Below are 25,992 nucleotides of genomic sequence, written 5' to 3'. Positions count from 1 at the left end.
CATCAATGATCATGAGGAAGGTGAGGGATCAGCCCAGAACTACACGGCAGGACCTGGTCAATGACCTGAAGAGAGCTGGGACCACAGTCTCAAAGAAAACCATTAGTAACACACTACGCCGTCATGGATTAAAATCCTGCAGCGCACGCAAGGTCCCCCTGCTCAAGCCAGCGCATGTCCAGGCCCATCTGAAGTTTGCCAATGACCATCTGGATGATCCAGAGGAGGAATGGGAGAAGGTCATGTGGTCTGATGAGACAAAAAATAGAGCTTTTGGTCTAAACTCCACTTGCCGTGTTTGGAGGAAGAAGAAGGATGAGTACAACCCCAAGAACACCATCCCAACCGTGAAGCATGGAGGTGGAAACATCATTCTTTGGGGATGCTTTTCTGCAAAGGGGACATGACGACTGCACCGTATTGAGGGGAGGATGGATGGGGCCATGTATCGTGAGATCTTGGCCAACAACCTCCTTCCCTCAGTAAGAGCATTGAAGATGGGTCGTGGCTGGGTCTTCCAGCATGACAACGACCCGAAACACACAGCCAGGGCAACTAAGGAGTGGCTCCGTAAGAAGGATCTCAAGGTCCTGGAGTGGCCTAGCCAGTCTCCAGACCTGAACCCAATAGAAAATCTTTGGAGGGAGCTGAAAGTCCGTATTGCCCAGCGACAGCCCCCGAAACCTGAAGGATCTGGAGAAGGTCTGTATGGAGGAGTGGGCCAAAATCCCTGCTGCAGTGTGTGCAAACCTGGTCAAGACCTACAGGAAATGTATGATCTCTGTAATTGCAAACAAAGGTTTCTGTACCAAATATTAAGTTCTGCTTTTCTGATGTATCAAATACTTATGTCATGCAATAAAATGCAAAATATTTACTTAAAAATCATACAATGTGATTTTCTGGATTTTTGTTTTAGATTCCGTCTCTCACAGTTGAAGTGTACCTATAATAAAAAGTACAGACCTCTACATGCTTTGTAAGTAGGAAAACCTGCAAAATCGGCAGTGTATCAAATACTTGTTCTCCCCACTGTATCTGTGCATAATCTCACATCATTCAAATACTGCTGCTCTTTATCTGTTCAAGTGAACATAATTTGCGACTTTAGCAATGTGTGGCTCATTTTTGGATCTCTGCTTCATGTTGTGGTCCTGTTAGTCTATGTCATGTATAACGGTTGTCCTTCTCTCAAAGTGATTTAATGGCAGTTTGTCTGTTTGAAGACTTTTTGTTGTATGACATTGGGAAGTTAAATCATATACCGGCTTTGATATTTTGTCATAGCCCTGAAACCTGCTGCTCATGCCGCCCTCAAACTGGAGCCCCAGAAGGAGGAGACGGTAGAAAAGAAGACCGTAGTAGAAGCACCTGGTAGGAATACGAGATATCTGTTGTCTGTTGAGCTCATATCTTTTTTTTTTCTAGTGGGTCTGTTGAGCTCATACCTTTTTTTCTAGTTGGTAAATGTTGTAGTCACATGAACAGCTGCTCTTTGGTCAATCTGTTCAAGTGAACATTTGTGGCTTTAGCATTGTGTGGCTAATTTTTTGGTGTTCTTTTGGTGAAGTCTCTAAGCCTGCTGCTCCTACCACCCCTAAACCCGAACTTCAGAAGGAGGAGACTGTATAAAAAAAGACAGTAGTAGAAGCACCTGGTAGGAAAAAATGACAGATCTGTTGTCTGTTGAGCTCATAATCTACCTGTGCATTATGTAGTATTCACATAGGATCTGGTGCTCTTAGGCCAATCTTTTTATCACTGTGGCTCATTTTCTAGGTCTCTGCTTCATTTTGTGGTCTTGTCCAGGTGTTGAAGTTAAGTTAAGGCTACCCCCCGAATTCGCTACATTGGTATCAGAAGTGGGATGGCACCCGTGAGGCCATCGGAGAGGCGTGTACATGTGAGGGACTTGGTATAGAGAAGCGTGGGGACACACTCTCCCAAAGGAAGGGGGTAATGTAGAGACCTTAAAGGATAGATTCACCTTTTGTAAAAAAAAATATATATATATCTCTGAGCGACGTTCTATCGATTCCCGGGGTAATTTCATGTTTTCATGTGTATCTGAGCTATTGCCGTTCAAGCAGGCAGAAATCCGGCCAGTATGACATAGCATTACAATAAAGCTGCTCTCACCACACTGGAAGTTAATAGGAATACGACTTTTAGATCGCAAAAATGTCTATCATACATGTTAGATTTCAATACTGGCCAATATCATAAGGTTGTCTATTCTCGAATGAGACATTGATCATATTTCTCTGACATTCCTACCTCGAGAGATGTTTGAATTTAACAGAGGATCCACCACATATCTCCTACAGTATTTATCTGCCTCTTCAGTCCAGAGTGCATTTCATGGTGCCGTTGCATGGCCATTGCGAATGTCAGACTCCACTCTGCGAGACACATCAATCTGCAGGTTGAACATGGTGAGATTGTAGACTCCTAAATTGATAGTTTTGCCGTTTTAGGCGATTTTACAACTAGCTACTTCACATGCTGCTGTTTACTTTGGTATTATTGTCTGTAGCTACGTTTGCTAGCCAGCCAGCCCATAGAGAGAGTATTGCATTGTGGGTTATATAGTTGACTTGAGCTGCAACAGATTTCCACAATGATTTTCACATGTTGCTATTATAACGACAAAATAAAAGAATTGTTCACAAAAAATACTGTTCTCACATAACAATGTAAACGATAGGAATTAGTGGTTTTGCAGGGATTTTTCCTTTAACACAACACCTAGCGACCTTATCAAGGAGTTTGACCTCTTGGCGTAACGGTTAAGGTGTAGGCTTGACAGTCGCTGGACCTGGGTTCGAGTCGGCGCTACCCCCCGAATTCGCTACAATATGTAGGGGAGTGTGGGGTAAGTTGAGCCAAAGGGGTAAGCTAAGCCACCTTTTTTTTTCATGATGCTTGTATCTAAACCAAAGTAGATCATTTAAAGATTGTTCTATACATCAGTTGGGGTCTCTATAAGATTCAGTATGAGGTCTTAAACCTAGCATGAAAGTGGATCCTTGTAGCTGTGTGGGCTAATATAGTCAAAATGTTTGCCTTACGTTAAGTTGAGCCAATGGTCATGGGGTAAGTTGAGCCAATAGTTGAGCCAATGGGAAGTTGAGCAAATTGAAGTGCTTTCTTCCCAGGTGTAATACAAGGCATTATCGCTGGGATTTGAGGTAACAACAGGGCCTGGCCTATGTTAAAAGTGTTTTAAAAAACGACCGTGTTTGTTAGGTGTTAAACCTGTGTTAAAACATGCTTAGTGTTCTTCTGCTCATTGCCAGTGTTCTTCTGCTGTAGCCTATAGTTTGTATTTGTTGGTCATTGTTCATATGAGTGGGCGGAATTTGTCGACTTTGGGCTATGTTTGCTTTCATCTGGTTTGCTCATGTGCATTTTTAAATGCAAAAATTATTCAACTCATACTGTATCTGTAATAGTTTATATTCATTCCATCCTTCAGTCGACAAAGTACACTTTTATTGAAAATATATTCTGTAGATTTTTGGCACATTGCTACAAGTATGAAAATGTATGCACTCACTAACTGTAAGTCGCTCTGGATAAGAGCGTCTGCTAAATGACTAAAATATAAATATTGTTTTGTCTGCATAGTTTGCGATGCTTCTAAATTGTAGTTGAAAGAAAGTAGGCTAGACTGATGGTTGTCATGTGAATAGGTCAAATTTGTAGCGTCGTGGACATTGGGCTTTGTTCGATTCCGTCTGGTTCGCTCAAGTGCGCAATTTTAAAGTTGATGTTATAATGAATAGATATTCAACAGATTTTTTATGTTTGTAGTTGTGTAGACACCAGTTGCTCCTGGCACCCCAAAACCAGACTGAAAAGGAAAAGACGGTGGTAAAAGCCTGTGGTAGGAAAGGATAAGCTTTCTGTTTCAGTATCTTGCATTTGTAGTGTATTACAAGTTTTCTTGCCCTTAAATGGGAAGCTACTGTATGTCTTTATTTTGTTGTCTTATCAAATCACATTTTATTTGTCACATGTTTCGTAAACAACAGGTGTAGACTAACAGTGAAATGTCACGAGTTACAAAGCCAGAACCCAGAAGCAGACCAGGACAAGGTAAGTTGAAACGAAGGTGAGTGTTTATTTACAAATTCAAGAGTGATGCTGAATAATCCAGGGAACAGAGCGGGCGGCGTTGATTAGTTGTTGGGGGTGCAGTGGTTGATCCAATCATGGCTCGGCAGCCGCCGACCACCAGGCAGAGGTTGGATGAAGGTTCGGACGAGTGACTGCAGATGGAACAAAAACGGAGGTAAGTAAACAACAAACCAACAAGGTGCAAAACAACAAAACTAACGCTAGAAGCTCTAAGACTGATACTCTGGTAAACCTACTGTTCATGGCTAACGATCCGGCAGGGAATGGATGTTAGGCCAGAGCCTAAGAAGGGTGATGATCAGGACCAGGTGTGCAGATTGCTGATGGGATGCAGGTGCGGAAATCAAGAGAGCTCCCCGGAGCGTTCCAGAACCCTCGGGAAACTGGAGATCCCGAGCAGAAAAACTAGTCCACAGACAGGACCCGACTCAGACTGCCGGGATCGTTACAGTACCCCCCTCCGACGAACGCCACCGGGCGGACTCCCGGAGCGCCAGGATGGAGGCGGTAGAAGTCACGGATGAGGTCAGCATCTAGGATCTGTCGCCGCGGAATCCAACTCCTCTCTTCAGGACCATACCCCTCCCAGTCCACGAGATACTGGAAACCCCGGCCCCGCCGTCTGGAATCCATGATGCGTCGCACCGTGTAGGCAGGACCACCTCCGATCATCCGAGGAGGAGGAGGAGGAGGCGGAGGAGGCAACAGAGGACTGAGGAAAACAGGCTTGAGGCAGGAGACATGAAAGGTGGGATGGACTCTGAGCGTCCTCGGGAGTTTGAGTCGAACTGCCACCGGATTGATCACCTTCTCCACCACAAACGGACCAATGAACTTCGGTAACAACTTCCTAGACTCAGTCCGTAAAGGAAGATCCCGTGTGGCCAACCAGACCCTATCTCCGATGGTGTAGGTGGGAGCGGGGATCCGGCGACGATTCGCCTGGAGCTGATACCGGTCCGAAACTCTAAGGAGTGCCTTTCTGGCCCGATGCCAGGTCCGGTGGCAACGACGAATATGGGCCTGAACAGAAGGCACTGAGAGCTCCTTCTCCTGAGAAGGGAACAAGGGAGGTTGGTAGCCATACAGGCACTGGAAGGGAGACATCCCAGTGGCAGATGTAGGGAGAGTATTGTGGGCATACTCAACCCAAGGCAACTGAGAGACCCAGGAGGTGGGGTTGGAAGAGGCCAGGCAGCGTAGCGTGGATTCCATCTTCTGGTTGGCTCTCTCCGCCTGACCATTAGATTGGGGGGTGAAAACCAGATGTGAGACTGACTGTAGCTCCAATGGCCAAACAGAAGGACTTCCAGACAGCAGAGGTAAACTGAGGGCCACGGTCGGAAACGATATCACTGGGCAACCCGTGGACCCTGAAAACCTCCCTAACCAGGATCTCGGACGTCTCCGAGGCAGAGGGAAGCTTGGCAATTGGCACAAAGTGGGCGAACTTGCTGAATCTGTCCACGATAGTCAGAACGACCGTGTTCCCCTCAGAAGCGGGCAACCCAGTGACAAAGTCCAGGGCCAGATGCGACCATGGTCGCCGGGGAATAGGAAGGGGGTGAAGTAGTCCAGAGCTGGGCCGATTGGTACTCTTATTCTGCGCACACACTGGACAGGCAGCAACATAACCCCGAGTATCCTCGGCCATGGCAGGCCACCAAAAACGCTCTGCGAAGAAACGCCATCGTCCGAGCCACGCCAGGGTGACAAGCCATCTTGCTGGCGTGGGACCATTTGAGGACCGCAGGACGAACCGACTCAGGCACAAACAACCGACCGGGTGGACCGTTACCGGGACCGGGCTGCGTCCGAAGAGCCGCCATCACCTCCTCCTCAATCGTCCACCTAACAGCTCCCACGACGCAGTTCCGGGGGAGAATTGTCTCGGTCTTGGACCCACTCTCCTCCGTCTTGGAGAACATCCGAGACAAGGCGTCCGCCTTGCCGTTCTTAGATCCAGGTCGGAACGTCAGGGAAAAATTGAATCGTCCGAAAAACAACGACCACCTGGCCTGACGGGGAGTTGAGACGTCTAGCCGATTGCACGTAAGCAAGATTCTTGTGGTCAGTCCAGACAATAAACGGTTGCTCCGCCCCCTCCAACCAGTGGCGCCACTCCTCCAAGGCAAGTTTCACCGCGAGAAGCTCCCGGTTACCCACATCGTAATTCCTCTCCGCAGGCGAAAGGCGACGAGAGTAGTAGGCGCAGGGATGGAGTTTACTGTCCGTGGAGCATCGCTGCGACAGGATGGCGCCAACTCCCACATCAGACGCGGTCCACTTCAACGACGAACTGACGGGCCGTGTCCGGTTGAGAGAGAATCGGTGCGTTGGTGAATCGCCTCTTCAAATCCAGAAACGCTCGATCCGCCTCCGGATTCCACTTGAAGCTCCTGATACTGGAAGTCAAGGCAGTTAACGGAGCGGCCACACGGCTGTAATCCCGGATGAATCTGCGGTAGAAATTCGCAAACCCCAAAAAATCTCTGGAGCTGCAATCTCGTATCGGGCTGGGCCCATTCCAGAACCGCTTTAACCTTCTCCTGGTCCATCCTAATCTCTCCCCTGGAGATGATGTACCCGAGAAAGGATGTCGTGTGGGCGTGAAACTCGCACTTCTCGGCCTTCACGAACAGGCGATTCTCCAACAATCGCTGCAGAACCTGCCGGACATGCTGGACGTGGTCGGAAGGTTCCTTCGAGAAGATCAGAATGTCATCCAGGTAAACAAACACAAAGAGACCGATCATATCTCTCAGGACGTCGTTCACCATACTCTGGAATACCGCTGGAGCATTGGTCAGTCCAAACGGCATCACCTGATACTCGAAGTGACCCATCGGTGTATTGAAACCCGTCAACCACTCGTCTCCCTCTCTGATCCGGACCATGTGATACGCATTGCGTAGGTCTAGCTTGGTGAACACCGTAGCACCCCTGTAAGGAGTCGAAGGCAGAACTCATCAAGGGCAGGGGATACTTGTTCTTGACCGTGATGTCATTCAACCCCCGATAATCAATACACGGTCGAAGAGAGCCATCCTTCTTACCCACAAAGAAGAATCCTGCCCCCCAGGGGTGATGACGAGGGACGAACGAGACCAGCAGCTAGGGACTCCTTGATGTAGGTCTCCAAAGCCTCACGTTCAGGGCGGGAGATACTGTATAACCTTCCCTTGGGGTAGACAGCTCCAGGGAACAGGTTGATGGCACAATCATATGGTCGGTGGGGAGGGAGTGACAGAGCCTTCTGCTTACTGAACACTTCCCCCAAATCGTGATATGTCTCGGGAACCAGGGACAAATCTGGGGGTTTAGCCTCAATCACCTGACTGGGAACCGAATGGGGACAGGCAGTCTTGAGACAGTTAGCATGACAATCAAGGCTCCAACTCGTTACCTTGCCCGTCACCCAATCGAACGTGGGATTGTGTTCCTTCAGCCAGGGGTATCCAAGGACCAGAGGAACATGGGAAGACGGCAGAATGAAGAATGAAATCATCTCCGAATGATTCCCGACAACAGCATCTTAACCGGTTCAGTCCTCATCGTGATACGTGCCAGACTACTGCCGTTCAGAGTGGTCGCTTCAATGGCTTCCGGCAATTGCTCCTTGGAAAGCCCCAGCTGTTCCACCAACTCGGCATCAAGAAAGCTTCCATCGGCACCTGAATCGATAAAAGCGTTAATCGCTAAGCTCTGATTCCTGTTCACAAGGGTAGCCGGGAAACGGGGTCTGACAGAGGTACTGAGAGGTTGAAACTGGCTCGCTAAAAGTCCTCCCAACTTTAGCGAGCCGGGCAGTTTGACGACCGCCGGGAACAAGTGGAGATGTAATGTCCCGAGCTACCACAGTAGAGGCAGCAGTTGGTCTTACGTCTATGTTGACGCTCCTCCTTGGTTAACCCGTGCCGCCCCACTTGCATGGGTTCAGAATCGGGAGAGAGGACCTCTCCACTAATCCTTTGTGGTGGAGACTGATCGACGTGTTCTGGTCCACCACCCGACCCGACTGGGAACTGAGAAGCTGATCGATTGGACGGACCCCATTGCTTCTCCCTCCTTCGCTCTCGGACTCGATTATCCACCCGAATAGACAAGGCTACCAAGCTGTCCAGGTCACTAGGCTCGGATAGGAGATCAACTCATCCTTGAGCTGCTCCGACAGACCCTGGTAAAAGGCCGCTTGCAGAGACTCCTCATTCCACCCACTCTCCACAGCCAACGTCTTGAACTCGATCACGAAGTCGGCCACGCTGCGAGTTCCTTGGTGAAGCGAAAACAGGCGCCTAGCTGCGTCCCTCCCTCGGACGGAATGGTCGAAGAGCTTCCTCATCTCGGCCGTGAACCCCTGGTATGAAGCCATGCAGGGGTCTTGTCGTTCCCAAACGGCTGAAGCCCACTCCAGCGCTCGACCACGCAGCAACTCAATCACAAAGGCTATCCTAGCCTTGTCTGTGGCATAAGAGTAGGGCTGTAGATCGAACACTAACCCACACTGCATAAGGAAAGAACGGCATCTTCCCAGCTCCCCCTCATATTTATCCGGCGTCGGAACCTTGGGCTCACGGAAGGACACAGCTCCAGACGCGGCAGGCGAGATGGGTGAAACCGGTAGTGGATCCTCCACCGGAAACTTGCGCTGGTTCTGGACCTCCGTCAGACCGGTAGAAAGGTTCCGAACTGACAACGCTATCTCCTGTAGTGCCGTGCTATGTTGTCCCAACATCTTCTCCTGATGGGAAATGGCATGGCGAACAGAGTCCAGGTCCGCTGGGTTCATTACTGGCCGGATCGTTCTGTCACGAAGTTACAAAGCCAGAACCCAGAAGCAGACCAGGACAAGGTAAGTTGAAACGAAGGTGAGTGTTTATTTACAAATTCAAGAGTGATGCTGAATAATCCAGGGAACAGAGCGGGCGGCGTTGATTAGTTGTTGGGGGTGCAGTGGTTGATCCAATCATGGCTCGGCAGCCGCCGACCACCAGGCAGAGGTTGGATGAAGGTTCCGGACGAGTGACTGCAGATGGAACAAAACGGAGGTAAGTAAACAACAAACCAACAAGGTGCAAAACAACAAAACTAACGCTAGAAGCTCTAAGACTGATACTCTGGTAAACCTACTGTTCATGGCTAACGATCCGGCAGGGAATGGATGTTAGGCCAGAGCCTAAGAAGGGTGATGATCAGGACCAGGTGTGCAGATTGCTGATGGGATGCAGGTGCGGAAATCAAGAGAGCTCCCCGGAGCGTTCCAGAACCCTCGGGAAACTGGAGATCCCGAGCAGAAAAACTAGTCCACAGACAGGACCCGACTCAGACTGCCGGGATCGTTACATGAAATGCTTATGGGTATTTTTCCAACAATGCAGAGCTAAACATAAAGATAAAAAATGTAAATAGAAATAGTGACACGAGGAATAAATACACAGTGAATAAGAATAACGAGTAAAAATAACATGGCGATATACAGGGACTACCAGTACAATTACGAGGTAATTGAGGTAGCTATGTACATATACTGTAGGTAGGAGTAAAGTGGGGTAAATTACTAGGCAACAGGATATATTTTGCTTTGTTGTCTATTGTTGACCTTGCGGGAGTGTCCTTGTTGTAGATTCCTTGTAGTTTGATTATGATATTCCAGATGTATTCTCCATACAAAATATTTAATTTAGTCAGAGACCAGGATTCTTCATGCAGTGCTGTACATAAATCCCCTTGGTTATGTGTTAACCCACTTTCAAGGTGGTGGTGGTGGGTCACACACACACAAATCCTTTTTACAGCTGTTGGCCTGGATGGATGGACACCAAGCAGAGGAGGGTGCATATATAAATGGTCCTTGAAAGTGTTTACCATACATAGAGACATCGTTCCATTCGGAACTTCTTCACCATATGGTTTAGTAATATCTCTTTTTGAGGTATTGTAACAGTGGATGCAGTCTGCAGATACTTATTTAACCCTTTAATTTCTCAGCTCTTCCAGTCATATTCAAACAAGATCTGCAGAGCCAGGAGGTTGAAGAGGGGGACATTGTTACCCTGCACTGTGAGCTTTCTAAACCTGGGGTCCCTGTGGAATGGAGAAAAGGATCACAGGTGCTGAAGTCTGGAGAAAAGTACCAGATGAAGCAGAAAGATTGCAGTGTGGAACTCCAAATCTGTGATTTGAAACCTGAAGACACAGGAAGCTACCACTGCAGGACTGGAGACACAGAGAGCTCAGCATGCCTGAAAGTCAATGGTAGGATGATGAAGACCTTTTCACTGCTGCCCCATTCTTCACTAGCACATAATTTAAACTGGAGCACCACATGTATTAACAAAAAGGCAATAAACAATTAGTTAAAGTTATGCAACAAAACAGCTATCTTGGAATAATGCCTACCATTTTTGATTCAAGCTTTTTTGATCTGTAGACTTATAATTAATCTTTTGGGATTTCTATTTGTCAGCTCTCCCCGTCATTTTCACCAAAGAGCTGCAGAGCCAAGAGGCTGAAGAGGGGGGCAGTGTTACCCTGCATTGTGAGCTTTCTAAACCTGGGGTACCAATGGAATGGAGGAAGGGGGAGGTGGGTCTTTGCCCCTGTACCAAGTATGAAATCATCCAGGAAGGGCACAGCGCTAGGCTAGTCATCCAAAACTTAGACCCAGAAGACTCAGGCAGCTACACCTGTGACAGTGGTGACCGGAAAACCACAGCACAGCTTGCTGTGAAGGGTAGGCTGAGAAAAAAGTATTCTGTTTTAGGTGTTGTGAAACAAAATTCCCTCATGTATTAAACATATTTTGTGGTTTAGGGGCACAAGTTTGCTCTCAAAACGTTTCACTATCTCACCTCTCCCAACTTTTACCGTTCCTACCTAGCCCTGTCCGTTTACTTCAAAACTCGACTACAGAATCTAAAGTGGGACGCAGGTGAGATCGCCATCCTCCGCTGTGAGATCACCAAGCCTGGGGCCAGCGTTGTCTGGAGCCGGGGCGACAGGGTCCTGGAGTCTAACAACAAGTATCAGCTGAAACAGGAAGGGGCCATTGTGAAGCTTATCATCTATAGCCTACAAGGGGCTGACTCTGGGGAATATATCTGTGACACAGGTTACCAGAAGACCTCCTCCATGCTCACTGTACAGGGTAGGGGACAAGATGAAAATCTGCTATTGTCTTCTGCCATTCTTCTTAATCATTCTCTCTCTACACACCTCTTGAATCATGGCACTAATCTTCTAATTCACTCTATACCTACCAACCACTTTCCACCCTGAGTGATTCCCACAAGACTAATGCCACGCTAGGCTTTAGAGGACCAAAGGCCTAAAAGGGCACGGAATTAAAGCTTGGTGATCTTCATACTTTTCCTCAGTCACTTAATGCTTCCTATATTCTTCATATCCTTCACACATCTTCCTCTGCACTTCTACCGCCGTAACCATTCCACCTGAGCGCTCTGCTGTTAAGGACAATGGTCTGTCTCACACTTCCATTTCGTCTGTTTTCTGTGTTGACAGGAGCAACCTTGTGTCTTTTTCACAACCTTACTCTTAACAGTTGTCTCTGTACTGTAACTGTACTGAGTGTACATGGGAAGGTGCCTTATTTCTGTTGGCACCTAACCATTAACACCCATATAGACACTAGTGGTCCTTTAGAGTAAGATTCACATCTAACCAGTAACACATGACTGGCTTTATCAAACAGAGTTGGAGGTGACCATAGTGAAGGTCTTGAACAGCTGTTCGGTGCACGAGGGGGAGGATGTCCACTTTGAGTGCCATCTTTCCCACGAAGATGCCAAGGAGGTCCAGTGGAAGCTTGCGGACGTCCCTCTGCAAAACAATAAAATGAATCTGATCCGTGCCCAGGGCAAGGTGCACAGCCTCACCCTCAGGGGGGTCACCCAGGCTGACTCAGGCACAGTCACCTTCACCGTGGGTCACCATACCTCCACTGCCAGCCTGACCGTCCGAGGTAAGGGGCCAAAACCTGTGTTATACCCTGTCTGTTTAAGATAAGGGGTGCATTAGGCCTATTTTATATATACAGTACCAGTCAAAAGTTTGGAAACACCTACTCATTCAAGGGTTTTTCATTATTCTTACTATTTTCTACATTATAGAATAATAGTGAAGACATCAAAACTATGAAGTAACACATGGAATCATGTAGTAACCAATTTTTTTTTGAACATATATGAAAATATGTTTTATATTTGAGCCACCCTTTGCCTTGATGACAGTTTTGCACACTCCTGGCATTCTCTCAACCAGCTTCATGAGGTAGTCACATAGAATGCATTTCAATTAACAGGTGTGCCTTCTTAAAAGTTAATTTGTGGAATTTCTTTCCTTCTTAATGCGTTTGAGCCAGTCAGTTGTGTTGTGACAAGATAGGGGGGTGGTATACAGAAGATAGCCCTATTTGGTAAAAGACCAAGTCCATATTATGGCCAGAACAGCTCAAATAAGCTAAGAGAAATGACAGTCCATAATTACTTTAAGACATATGGAACATTTCAAGAACTTTGAAAGTTTCTCAAGTGCAGTCGCAAAAACCATCAAGCGCTATGATGTAACTGACTCTCATGAGGACTGCCATTGGAATGGAAGACCCAGAGTTACCTCTGCTGCAGAGGATAAGTTCATTAGAGTTACCAGCCTCAGAAATTGCAGCCCAAATAAATGCATCACAGAGTTCAAGTAACAGACACATCTCAACATCAACGGTTCAGAGGGGACTGTGTGAATCAGGCCTTCATGGTCGAATTGCTGCAAAGTAACCACTACTAAAGGACACCAATAAGAAGATGCAACCTGCTTGGGCCAAGAAACACGAGCAATGGACATTAGACTGGTGGAAAGTTGTCCTTTGGTCTGGAGTCCAAATGTGTGACGCGGTGTGGGTGAAAAGATTATCTCCGCATGTGTGGTTCCCACCCTAAAGCATGGAGGAGGAGGTGTTATGGTGTGGGGGTGCTTTGCTGGTGACACTGTCTGTGATTTATTTAGAATTCAAGGCACACTTAACCAGCATGGCTATCACAGCATTCTGCAGCGATATGCCATCCCATCTGGTTTGGTCTTAGTGGGACTATCATTTGTTTTTCAACAGGACAATGACCCAACACACCACCACGGGGGACCAGTATGAAAATGTATGCACTCACTAACTGTAAGTCGCTCTGGATAAGAGCGTCTGCTAAATGACTAAAATGTAAATGTATAGGCTATTTTACCAAGAATGGGGGTGATTGAGTGCTGCATCAGATGACCTGGTCTTCACAATCCCCCGACCTCAACCCAATTGAGATGGTTTGGGATGAGTCGGACCGCATAGTGAAGGAAAAGCAGCCAACAAGTGCCCAGCATATGTGGGAACTCCTTCAAGACTGTTGGAAAAGCATTGAGAGAATGCTGGTTGAGAGAATGCCAGGAGTGTGCAAAGCTGTCATCAAGGAAAAGGGTGGCTATTTGAAGAATCTCAAATATAAAATATATTTTGATTTGTTAAACACTTCTTTGGTTACTACATGATTCCATATGTGTTATTTCATAGTTTCGATGTCTTCACTATTATTCTACTGTCACGATCGTCATACATAGAGGACCAAGGCGCAGCGTTGCAGGCAAACATACTCTTTAATTAGAGACACGATCAAAACAACAAACGATACGTGACAGTTCATGGTCTAACATAAACAGACTTGAAACAAGATCCCACAAACACAAATGGGAAACAGACAGTTTAAATATGGCTCCCAATCAGAGACAACCAACGACAGCTGACACTCGTTGCCTCTGATTGGGAGCCACTCAGGCCAACATAGAAATACCCATACTAGATAACCAAATGAAATGCACACCCTGGCTCAACATACAAGTGTCCCCAGAGCCAGGGCGTGACAGTAACCCCCCTAAAGGCGCGGACTCCGACCGCGCCCACCAAACACCACAGGGGAGGGACCGGGTGGGCACTCCGCTTAGGCGGCGGATCCGGCTCCGGGCCTGATCCCCGCTCCCTCTCCAACCCCCCAAAGTACCCCTGGTCCGGTCTGGCCCCGCTGGCCGGAGCTGGACTGCACACTGGTGGAGCGGATTGCTCTAGCTCCGGCGTGAAGCATCTGACCGGTGCCGGACCAGCCACCGGTGGAACAGGCACGGGCCGTGCCGGACTGACGACGCACACCACTGGCTTGGTGCGGGGAGCAGGAGCGGGCCGCGCCGGGCTGACGAAACGCACCACTGACTTGGTGCGGGGAGCAGGAGCGGGCCGGACCGGGCTGACGAAGCGCACCACTGACTTGGTGCGGGGAGCAGGAATGGGCCGCGCCGGGCTGACGAAACGCACCACTGACTTGGTGCGGGGAGCAGGAGCGGGCCGGACCGGGCTGACGAAGCGCACCACTGACTTGGTGCAGGGAGCAGGAACGGGCCGAGCTGGGCTGACGAAACGCACCACTGACTTGGTGCGGGGAGCAGGAATGGGCCGGACCGGGCTGACGACGCGCACCACTGACTTGGTGCGGGGAGCAGGAACGGGCCGCGCCGGGCTGACGAAACGCACCACTGACTTGGTGCGGGGAGCAGGAGCGGGCCGGACCGGGCTGACGAAGCGCACCACTGACTTGGTGCGGGGAGCAGGAGCGAGCCGGACCGGGCTGACGAAGCGCACCACTGACTTGGTGCGGGGAGCAGGAACGGGCCGTGCCGGGCTGATGAAGCGCACCACTGACTTGGTGCGAGTGGCAGGAACAGGCCGGACCGTACTGGGAACACACACCACTGGCCCTACGTGGGGATCAGGAACAGGCCGGACCGGACTGGCAACACACGCCAGTACCTCTCGCCGTGCCTCTACATCCTCCCTCCCCCTGGTGACCAGTGACTCCCGTAACCTGGCGGCCTCCTGCTGCCCCGTCGTCCACGGCGTTAGCCCCCCCCTAAAAAATGTATGGGCTTGTCTCTCCCCCGTGCTCATGGCCTCCATCCCTCTTGCCAGACTCTCACTCATCTCCTCCCAGGTCCATCCTCTCTCCTCGTCACGCTGCTTGATCCAGTCGAGGTGGGATCTTCTGTCACGATCGCCATACATAGAGGACCAAGGCGCAGCGTTGCAGGCAAACATACTCTTTAATTAGAGACACGATCAAAACAACAAACGATACGTGACAGTTCACGGTCTAACATAAACAGACTTGAAACAAGATCCCACAAACACAAATGGGAAACAGACAGTTTAAATATGGCTCCCAATCAGAGACAACCAACGACAGCTGACACTCGTTGCCTCTGATTGGGAGCCACTCAGGCCAACATAGAAATACCCATACTAGATAACCAAATGAAATGCACACCCTGGCTCAACATACAAGTGTCCCCAGAGCCAGGGCGTGACATCTACAATGTAGAAAATAGCAAAAATAAAGAAAAACCCTTGAATGAGTAGGTGTGTCCAAACTTTTGACTGGTACTGTGTGTGTATGTATTTATATATATATATATATATATATATATATATATAGTCTAAGGTAAAATATATATAGACTCTTATACAGTGAGTCTGCTGATCAGTACAAACCCTTTTCCATTCTATCCCAATACTTGGATCCATTCTTAATTCATTGTAAAACCTAACTTTACGAGGTAAGGGTTACAAGTCTGTTGATCAACTCTAATCTTTTCCCATTGTACCCGATACCTGGATCCCTTTTGTCCATTCCAAACCCGTTTCATAGCCTGACCTTCCAAGGTAAAGGGTACATGTACTGTATAGTCTGAGGTAAGCAGTTATATAATATATGTATAATATGAGTCTCGTAATCACTCACCTTTTACTAGACCTAACCATTTTACCTTGATACCCGGAGTCCATTCCAAACTCATTTTACAGCCTGACTGTCCAAGGTAAGGGGTGCATATACCCATATAATGAAAGTAAAGGGTACATATACTGTATAGTCTGAGGTAAGGGGTTATATAATATATGTATAATATGAGTCTCCTAATCACTCACCTTTACTAGGCCTAACCATTTTCCATAATACCCCAATATCTAGAGCCATTCTGGATCTCTCAATTCATGGTCATCTTGTTGTGGACATCGATTGGTATAGCAGTGTATGCCATTGGTGGGCCACTTGTTCATTTCACTCAAATTTTTTTTACAAAATAGCAAGAAACAAGAAATCTCCCTGTTTTTGTCCTTTGAGACCTATGCTATTTGAAACCTATAGTGGATAAACATTTTTTCTAGCAAAAGCTTTTTAATGTTGTATTGTTGTTTTATATGTTTCCTTTCAAGATATTGGATGTGCTTGGATGTCCATCCCATCCGTGTCCGCTCCCTAAACAGGTTAACGTCTCCATCCATCCTAACCTTGTGGTGGTCTGTATCTATCTTGCTGTGTCCCGGCAGGGGCCCCTGTGGTGTTCAAGAAGGAGCTGGAGAGCCAGGAAGCAGTAGAGGGAGGCAGTGTCTCCCTGACCTGTGAGATCAGTGCTGAGGGCAAGGTGACCTGGAGAAGGGGATCTGTGCTCCTCACCCAGGGGGAGAAGTATTCCATGGAGCACACAGGTTCTACCTACATCCTGATGGTTCACAAGCTAAAGGTCGAAGATGCTGGAGAGTACACCTGCGATACCGGGGATAAGCAGAGCACAGCCACCCTAACAGTCAAAGGTAATGAAGCTTGGCTGTATTCATGTCTGTCTCTGCTGGTTTGCTGTGACCCTACATTATCCTCTGCTTTCATTCTGTGTGCCAACGGACTAAGAACTTCCTTCTTAATGTTATTTTACTTGGATTTTGTTGTAGCCAAACTTGTAGTAACCTGTTTTTTAAGTGTAATGTGTGAGTAAGCGCATAGTTTTTGGGGTAACAATAACATTTTAGTTGATCATGAAATATAGGTTTCGTAATCAATGTGTGTTTTTGCGTTTGAACCGCAATCTATTTGCCATGTTGGGGACTACAGAATGTATTTGTGTTGGTTTTGTTGTCATATTCAGACCTATACTATTTATTGTGTCAGAGATCGTTTTTTAAAACTTATGTCTACCTTCCTACATGTTAGCCATCACGTAGGAAGTGAAAATGTGTTTTTGTGTAATATTGTACTCTTTAATTGAGAAAGAGTCCTAAACATAAATAGCCTCTGCAAACTCCATGAACTGGTGTCTCCTGGAGTGCAATTGTGTATCCTCTTTAGATCTCACTTTTAAATCGGGATACCAATGGTGGTGCTCTAATGCTGAGTGTTTCACCTTAATGAATCCCCTGGGAAACCCTGACCCTGGGAACCTTTAGATCTCTCACTCCCCCATCATCACATTAATTCACCTCCAGAGTCTGTACGCATCACTCGGGAGCTGCAAGACATCACAGTGACCACCGGCCAGGATGCTGTCTTTGCGTGTGAGTTGTCCCAGGAGGGCGTGACCAACGGAGAGTGGTGGCTGGGCGATAACCTCCTCCAGAACAACGACCTGAACCAGATGACCTGCCAGGGCCGGGTACACCGGCTGACACTACAGATGGTCACCACTGACGAGTCAGGGGACGTGGCGTTTGTGGTGGGCGAGGAGAAGACTGTTGCCTGCCTACTGGTGGAAGAGAAGCCCAAAGGTAATAGAGATGTTAACGGAGACATTAAAGATGGCCTCCTCTTCCTCACCTATCTCCATCTCTCCATCTCTATCTTCCATCAAACAGCTTTGTCTTGGCACGTTAGAACACCCTTTGTTCATCTGCTGTGCAACATCATCCATTCCATCCTTTCTTTAGACGTGTGTTGGTCATCCTCCTGGCTTTTCTTTTTATAGTATCTTTGTCTTTAAAGATACTATAAAATGAAGTTGACAACAAGACATTTGTCACTGATATAAACATATCACTTTGCTAACTTCAGTATCAATTTGAATATCAATTAAGTGATAAATGCCTAATGGTCATAGTCTTTATGGTTATCATTGGCATGCTACTGAAAGTTCATACAAGGCATTTTAGACCTGTGGAAAAAGAGACACATTAAATACTGCCCATATAAAAACTGTACAAGTTTTACATATACATGACACTTGACACTCAAAGTGCATTACACTGTATGTACTTAGCTTGGGATTTCCAATATCTACAGCCTTAATCCTAGAGAAGCCTCACGATACAGTGGCCTTGGAGGGTGAGACAGTCACCCTGTCCTGCACCGTCTCCGACCCCACGGCCACCGTCACCTGGAGCAGGAATGATGTGGCCATCAAAGCAGGACTCAAGTACGACCTGCGGAAGGATGGAGCTCTCCTGCAGCTCCGCATCCACAACTTGGAGATGGAGGACTCTGGAACTTACTGCTGCGATACCAGGGACGCACAGTGCACTGTCACCTTGATTGTGGAAGGTAAAGAATGATGCCGGCACTAGAAAAGTTTGGACCCTCTGCACTGCATCTAATACCACAAAATTGTTACCAGCCCAAACCTCACAGTGAATGCTCTGGATCAAGATAAACTCAGGATGAGTTCCCCCAATAATACTATTCTTGACTGTCTTGCCCTCTACATACTCCCATGCACCCAGTCTTCCATCAACATACACTAACAGAGCCATCTTACTCCCCTGTACACTACTTTACGTCCTCTGTCCGACACAGATGTCATGTCTCCTACTTCCACCAGGTGCCCCGGCATTCTTCCAGAAGGAGCTGAAGAACCAGGAAGCCCAGGAGGGTGATGATATCACTCTGCACTGTGAGCTCTCCAAGGCGGGCGCTCATGTGGAGTGGAGGAAGGGAGGCGTAGTCCTCCAGGCTGGTAAGAAGTACGAGATGAGACAGGAGGGCTGCATTCAGGAGCTCCACATTCGCAACCTAGAGCCAGAGGACAATGGCTACTACACCTGTGATGCTGGAGACCAGCTCACCACGGCGTCAGTGGCAGTGCAAGGTATAATGTCACTACACCGTCTGTCTCTGAGAGGGTCCATTTCTGTATGGTCTGGTCTTTTCTTTTCTCAAGGATGAAGGAATTAATTTTAGATAGCCTTTGTGGTTTCAACAAGTGTACTGTATGTTATGGCAGCAAGTTAAAACTGATCAGTTGCAGGATGGAATTTAAGTTTCCAGTCTTGATGGAATACATATGGTTAAAGGGATAGTACACCAAATTACATAATGACACATTGGTTTCCTTACCCTATAAGCATGGTATGACAGTAATCCATGCTTTGGGTTAGTTTACCTGGCACATGCTAACGTTTAAGCACAAATCCCATTCAATTAATGGGACCGACATTTTCTGCGCATTAACAAAATATAGATTGTATCATGGAACGTGTAGGAAATAAATAACCTAATGAAGTGTGTAAGGATGCTTGCCTACTTAAAGTCAAAGTTTAAGTGAGGAATGAGACAGGTCAAGGTCGAAGTCATCTTTATTATCCCAAAGTTTGGCATTGTGAAAGCTTGGGTGAGTTGTGTGACTGTGAGTAGCAGTATCTGAGTGTCTGATTCTATCTCCACTACTCTTCAGAGGCAGAGGTCCTCATAGTGTGTGGTCTAAAGAGCACCAATGTCTTTGTGGGCGAGTGGGCCACCTTCTCCTGCCAGCTCTCCCACAGTGTGACGCCTGGGGAGGTGCAGTGGTGGCTGGATGGGTACCTTCTTCAGGACAGCCCCTCCAGCGAGATAGGGCTGAGCCAGGGCCACGTCCACACCCTCACCCTAAAAGACATGGCTCCGGACACCTCGGGCACAGTCATGTTCAAAGCCAGCAGCCTGGTGTCCTACACCAAGCTCTTTGTCAAATGTATCAGGGAGGACTGGAGGAGCTAGAGGGATTGAGAGGAGGAGGAGAGTGACTTCTAAATTGCCATCTCTTTTCTTGAGACCATGCAGCATCAATGCTCAGTGTGGGGGACTGTCAATGAAAGATTTTTGTTATACTTTTGGTATACTTTTTCCTCTGAAGAAAATCACCAGTGAAACTTGTGATTAGATAAAAAAATATATATTTATTTAATTTTCAGTGACCACCAGAGCATTAGACTTAGACCCAATTTCAATAAATTATAGATATACAGTAGGAAACCACATTGGTAGTACAATAAGAATGTTTACTCGTTTCACACGTTTTGTCCATGTCAGGTCGTGTTGTAGGTGTGGTGTAGGAATCAAACGCAGGAAGCAGACTGAATTCCAAAAAGCTGTATTCCTGCCTAAACACAGGCAACAGGACGAAATAAGCCTGACAGCAAAATACGCACGAAGGCGAAAAGACAATGCGCACAAACAGGTGCGTCAGGAATGAAATAAGTGCACATACAAGTGCAACGAACGCTCCAGCAAACAGTGGAGAAAATAACGCTCAACCGAGCAATACACAGACTGACGGTAACAATCACACACAACACAAGACAAACACAACGAGAAACTTATAGGACACTAATTACTACAAAACAGAAACAGGTGTAGAAACAAACAGACAAAAGCAAACGAACATGAAACATCAATCGGTGGCAGCTAGAATTCCGGAGACGACGAACGCCGAAGCCTGCCCGAACAAGGGAGAGAGGCAGCCTCGGACGAAACCAACCCCCCCCTTGACGCGCGGCTCCAGACGCGCGCCGACTCCGGCCTTGGGGACGACCCGGAGGCCGCGGCGCAGGGCGCGTCGGATACCCCCGATGGAATTCCGTCAGGAGCGACGGGTCCAAGATGTCTCTCCTCGGCACCCAGCACCGCTCCTCCGGACCGTACCCCTCCCACTCCACTAGATACTGAAGACCCCCTCTCCGACGTCTAGAATCCAAGATGGATCTCACGGTGTACGCCGGTACCCCCTCGATGTCCAACGGGGCCGGGGGGTCTCCAAGATCTCATGTTCTTGGAGTGGGCCTGCTACCACCGGCCTGAGAAGGGACACATGGAACGAGGGGTTAATACACTTATACTCAACTGGTAACTGTAATCTATAACATACCTCGTTCAACCTTCTCAGGACTTTAAATGGCCCTACAAACCGCCGACCCAGCTTCCGACAGGGCAGGCGGAGGGGCAGGTTTCTGGCAGAGAGCCAGACTCGATCTCCAGGTGCGTACACTGGCCCCTCACTGCGGTGTAGGTCGGCGCTTGTCTTCTGTCGACGTATGGCACGCTGCAGATGGACGTGTGCAGCGTCCCACGTCTCCTCCGAGCGCCGCACCCACTCATCCACAGCGGGGGCCTCGATCTGGCTCTCATGCCATGGTGCCAGAACCGGCTGGTACCCCAAAACACACTGAAAAGGGGGTTAGTTGGGTGGAGGAGTGGCGGAGAGAGTTCTGTGCCATCTCGGCCCAGGGCACATATCTCGCCCACTCCTCCGGCCGATCCCGGCAGTACGTTCTGAGAAACCTACCCACATCCTGGTTAACGCTGCTCCACCTGCCCATTACTCTCCGGGTGGTAACCCGAGGTGAGGCTCACCGAGACCCCCAACCGCTCCATAAAAGCTCTCCAGACTCTGGAGGTGAATTGGGGACCTCGGTCAGCCACAATGTCCTCGGGCACCCCGTAGTGCCGGAACACATGGGTGAATATAGCTTCGGCGGTCTGCAGGGCAGTAGGAAGACCCGGCATGGGGAGCAAACGACAGGCCTTAGAGAACCGGTCCACAACGACCAGGATGGTAGTATTCCCTTGAGAGAGGGGAAGGTCAGTTATAAAATCCACCGAGAGGTGGGACCATGGTCGTTGTGGAACGGGCAGGGGCAGTAACTTACCCCTAGGCAGATGTCTAGGCGCCTTACACTGGGCGCACACCGAGCAGGAGGAAACATAAACCCTCACATCCCTGGCCAACGTGGGCCACCAATATTTGGCACTAAGACAGTGCACTGTCCGGCCGATACCCGGGTGTCCAGAGGAGGGTGACGTGTGAGCCCAATAGATCAATCGATCCCGACACTCGAGCGGAACATACTTCCGACCCTCCGGGCATTGTGGTGGACTAGGGTCGGTGCGTAATGCCCGCTCGAGCTCAGAATCGAGCTCCCACACCACCGGTGCCACTAGACACGACTCCGGCAGTATGGGAGTGGGCTCCACGAACCTCTCCTCCCCGTCATACAGCCGAGACAGCGCATCTGCCTTCCCGTTTTGTGACCCAGGGATGTAGGTGATCTTAAAAGAGAAACGGGTCAAAAACATACTCCATCTAGCCTGCCGAGGGTTCAGCCTCCTCGCTGCCCGGATGTACTCCAGGTTACGGTGGTCCGTCAAAATGAGGAAAGGGTGTTGAGCCCCCTCAAGCCAGTGCCTCCACACCTTAAGGGCCTGTACCACAGCTAACAGCTCCCTGTCCCCTATGTCATAATTTCGCTCCGCCGGGCTGAGCTTCTTGGAATAGAAGGCACAGGGGCGGAGTTTAGGTGGCGCGCCTGACCGTTGTGAAAGCACGGCGCCAATACCGGCCTCAGACGCGTCCACCTCTACCTGAAATGGTAAAGAGGGATCCGGATGCGCCAGCACCGGAGCCGAGGTAAACAGGTCCTTCAGCCTCCCAAACGCCCTGTCCGCCTCGACTGACCACTGCAGACGCACCGGACCCCCCTTCAAGAGAGACGTGATGGGAGCTGCCACTTGCCCAAAACCCCGGATAAACCTCCGGTAGTAATTCGCAAACCCCAAAAACTGCTGCACCTCTTTCACAGTGGTTGGTGTTTGCCAATTACGCACGGCCGACGCCTTCGGTCTACCTCCATCTTCACCCCTGACGCGGACAACTGATACCCCAAAAAGGAGATAGACTCCTGGAAAAACAGACACTTCTCTGCCTTCACATACAGGTCGTGCTCCACCAGCCTCCGCAACACTCTGCGCACCAGGGCCACATGCTCGACACGGGTAGGTGAGTACACGAGAATGTCATCTATGTACACAACGACTCCCCTGTCCCTGCATGTCCCTGAAGATCTCATCCACAAATGATTGGAAAACCGACGGAGCATTCATCAACCCGTATGGCATGACTAGATACTCGTAATGGCCCGAGGTGGTACTAAAGGCTGTTTTCCATTCATCATCCTTCTTGATGCGCACCAAGTTGTACGCGCTCCTGAGATCTAATTTCGTGAAGAAACGCGCCCCATGCAACGACTCAGTCATGGTCGCAATCAGCGGGAGTGGATAACTATACTTCACCGTAATCTGATTGAGACCACGGTAATCGATGCACGGACGCAAACCACCATCCTTCTTCTTCACGAAAAAGAAACTCGAGGACGCGGGGGAAGTGGACGGCCGTATGTATCCTTGTCTCAGCGATTCGTCTATGTAAATCTCCATAGCTTTCTTCTCCTCCTGAGACAGAGGATACACATGACTCCGTGGGAGCGCAGCTCCTGCCTGAAGGTTTATCGCACAATCCCCCTGCCTATGGGGTGGCAACCGCGTCGCCCTCGCCTTACTAAACGCGATAGCCAAATCCCCATACTCAGGTGGAATGTGCAATGCGGGCACCTGGTTTGGACTCTCCACCGAGGTAGCCCCTACGGAAACGCCCAAACATCTACCCACACACTGAGCAGACCACTCCATCAGAGCCCTCTCCTGCCACGAAATCACTGGGTTATGGGTACTCAACCAGGGCATGCCCAGCACCACCGGATACGCAGGAGAGTCAATCAGGAACAGCTGAATCATCTCCTGATGATCCCCCCTGCGCACACATCCTAAGTGGCGCCGTGACCTCCCTGATCAAGCCCGTACCCAACGGACGACTATCTAGGGCGTGAACGGGAAAAGGAACATCAACAGGAATGAGGGGAATCCCTAACGCTAAACAAAACTTTTTATCAATAAAATTCCCAGCTGCGCCTGAATCTACCAGCGCCTTATGCTGGGCATGAGGTGCTACCTGTGGAAAACATACAGGCATACAGAAATGGGCAACAGAGAGCTCTGGGTGAGTGGGGCGCCTACTCACCTGGAAGGAATCCCCAGTGCGGGACCTGTCGTCATCTCCCCTAGGAGGCCATCCCCAGCACCTAGCCGCGGTGTGTCCTCCCCCGACCACAGTTGGTGCAGTGGATGGACCCCCTAGTCTGCCGACTCCTCCTATCTCTAGCGCCAGCGCCCCGAGCTCCATAGGACACGGCTCGGATGCGCTGGAGGATGGAATGGACGGACCCCCCTCAGGACGTCCGCGGGTAGCCAATAGGTTATCTAACCTGATTGACATGTCGACCAGCTGGTCGAAAGTGAGACTGGTGTCCCTACAGGCCAGCTCCCGACGGACGTCCTCTCTGAGGCTACATCGGTATAGATCGATGAGGGCCCGCTCATTCCACCCTGCATCTGCCGCTAGAGTACGGAATTCGAGTGCGAATTCCTGGGCACTCCTCCTCCCCTGCCTGAGGAAGACCAGACGCTCCCCCGCCGCTTTCCCCTCCGGGGATGGTCGAACACCGCCCTAAAGCGGCGGGAGAACTCGGTGTATGTAATAGTCGTGGCGTCGATCTTCCTCCACTCCGCGTTGGCCCACTCCAACGCTTTACCGGCCAGGCAGGAGATCAGGCGGACACGCTCTCATGCCCTGAAGGTGCCGGATGTACTGTGGCCAGGTACAGCTCTACCTGGAGCAGGAATCCCTGACACCCAGCTGCGGTCCCGTCGTAGGACCTCGGGAGAGATAGTCGGACTCCGCGAGGTTCCGGCGCTGGACTGGGTGGGCTGGCCGATGGTGCTGGCAGGGCGGCTGGCGGTGGAGGCGGACCCCAGCCTCGGAGGGTGGTCATCACCTCCTGCAGGGCGGCCCCCATCTGCAGGAGCTGCTCTTGCTGTTCCCGAACCTGGGTTTCCAGTCTTGAATGTGCTGCTTCGGCTCCTGCTGATTCCATACTGTAAGGTGTGTGATTCTGTCAGGTCGTGTTGTAGGTGTGGTGTAGGAATCAAACGCAGGAAGCAGACTGAATTCCAAAAAGCTGTATTCCTGCCTAAACACAGGCAACAGGACGAAATAAGCCTGACAGCAAAATACGCACGAAGGCGAAAAGACAATGCGCACAAACAGGTGCGTCAGGAATGAAATAAGTGCACATACAAGTGCAACGAACGCTCCAGCAAACAGTGGAGAAAATAACGCTCAACCGAGCAATACACAGACTGACGGTAACAATCACACACAACACAAGACAAACACAACGAGAAACTTATAGGACACTAATTACTACAAAACAGAAACAGGTGTAGAAACAAACAGACAAAAGCAAACGAACATGAAACATCAATCGGTGGCAGCTAGAATTCCGGAGACGACGAACGCCGAAGCCTGCCCGAACAAGGGAGAGAGGCAGCCTCGGCCGAAACCGTGACAGTCCAAGGCTAATGTTAATCTTAACAGTATTATGTAGGTGTCCTAAAAATAGTTCAAAGCTCCTAGTGGGAATGACTAGATCAGTAGCTAATTACTTTTTGTGCCTCATCCATGCATGCTTCCATGCATGATCATACATTTGAGTCATTTCACTGAGTTAGAATGAGAGTTTTCATGCTGCATGCTTTTGATAAGACCACAACATACAGGATGGTGCAGCACTAGATTATGTTTCCACCAATTTCTTAGTGATATGCAGCAAGAGCTATGTCAGTCAATGAGGATTCACACCCTTAGTTAAATTGTGTAGCAAAACATTTAGCTAATAATGGCAAATGGTACCTAACAGTTGTGGTTTACAGATACAGTGGCTTGCGAAAGTATTCACCCCCGTTGGCATTTTTCCTATTTTGTTGCCTTACAACCTGGAATTAAAATAGATTTTTTGGGGGGTTTGTATCATTTGATTTACACAACATGCCTACCACTTTGAAG

General features: G+C 49.0%; 1 protein-coding gene across 18 annotated transcripts in view; it reads left to right on the top strand.

Moving 5' to 3' along the window:
* The window catches only part of obscnb (obscurin, cytoskeletal calmodulin and titin-interacting RhoGEF b), a 129,027-nt gene that overhangs the window by 62,026 nt on the left and 41,009 nt on the right, over nt 1-25,992 (top strand). For 8 of the 18 annotated variants that reach the window (XM_045224782.1, XM_045224779.1, XM_045224778.1 and 5 more), the window contains 8 exons: nt 10,132-10,398; nt 10,610-10,876; nt 11,024-11,290; nt 11,855-12,124; nt 16,568-16,831; nt 17,498-17,776; nt 18,288-18,545; nt 18,823-19,089. In XM_045224782.1, coding sequence (XP_045080717.1) covers nt 10,132-10,398; nt 10,610-10,876; nt 11,024-11,290; nt 11,855-12,124; nt 16,568-16,831; nt 17,498-17,776; nt 18,288-18,545; nt 18,823-19,089 — 2,139 coding nt within the window. Of the gene's footprint in view, nt 1-1,287; nt 1,375-10,131; nt 10,399-10,609; nt 10,877-11,023; nt 11,291-11,854; nt 12,125-16,567; nt 16,832-17,497; nt 17,777-18,287; nt 18,546-18,822; nt 19,090-25,992 lie in introns of all 18 variants that reach the window. The other 10 variants (XM_045224794.1, XM_045224792.1, XM_045224790.1 and 7 more) reach the window with 5 other exon arrangements.

Source organism: Coregonus clupeaformis, chromosome 14, assembly GCF_020615455.1.
Source record: "Coregonus clupeaformis isolate EN_2021a chromosome 14, ASM2061545v1, whole genome shotgun sequence".
In the NCBI taxonomy this organism is placed as follows: Eukaryota; Metazoa; Chordata; class Actinopteri; order Salmoniformes; family Salmonidae; genus Coregonus; species Coregonus clupeaformis.
The sequence above is the reverse complement of the archived record's forward strand: the minus strand, read 5'-3'. Positions and strand labels throughout refer to the sequence as shown.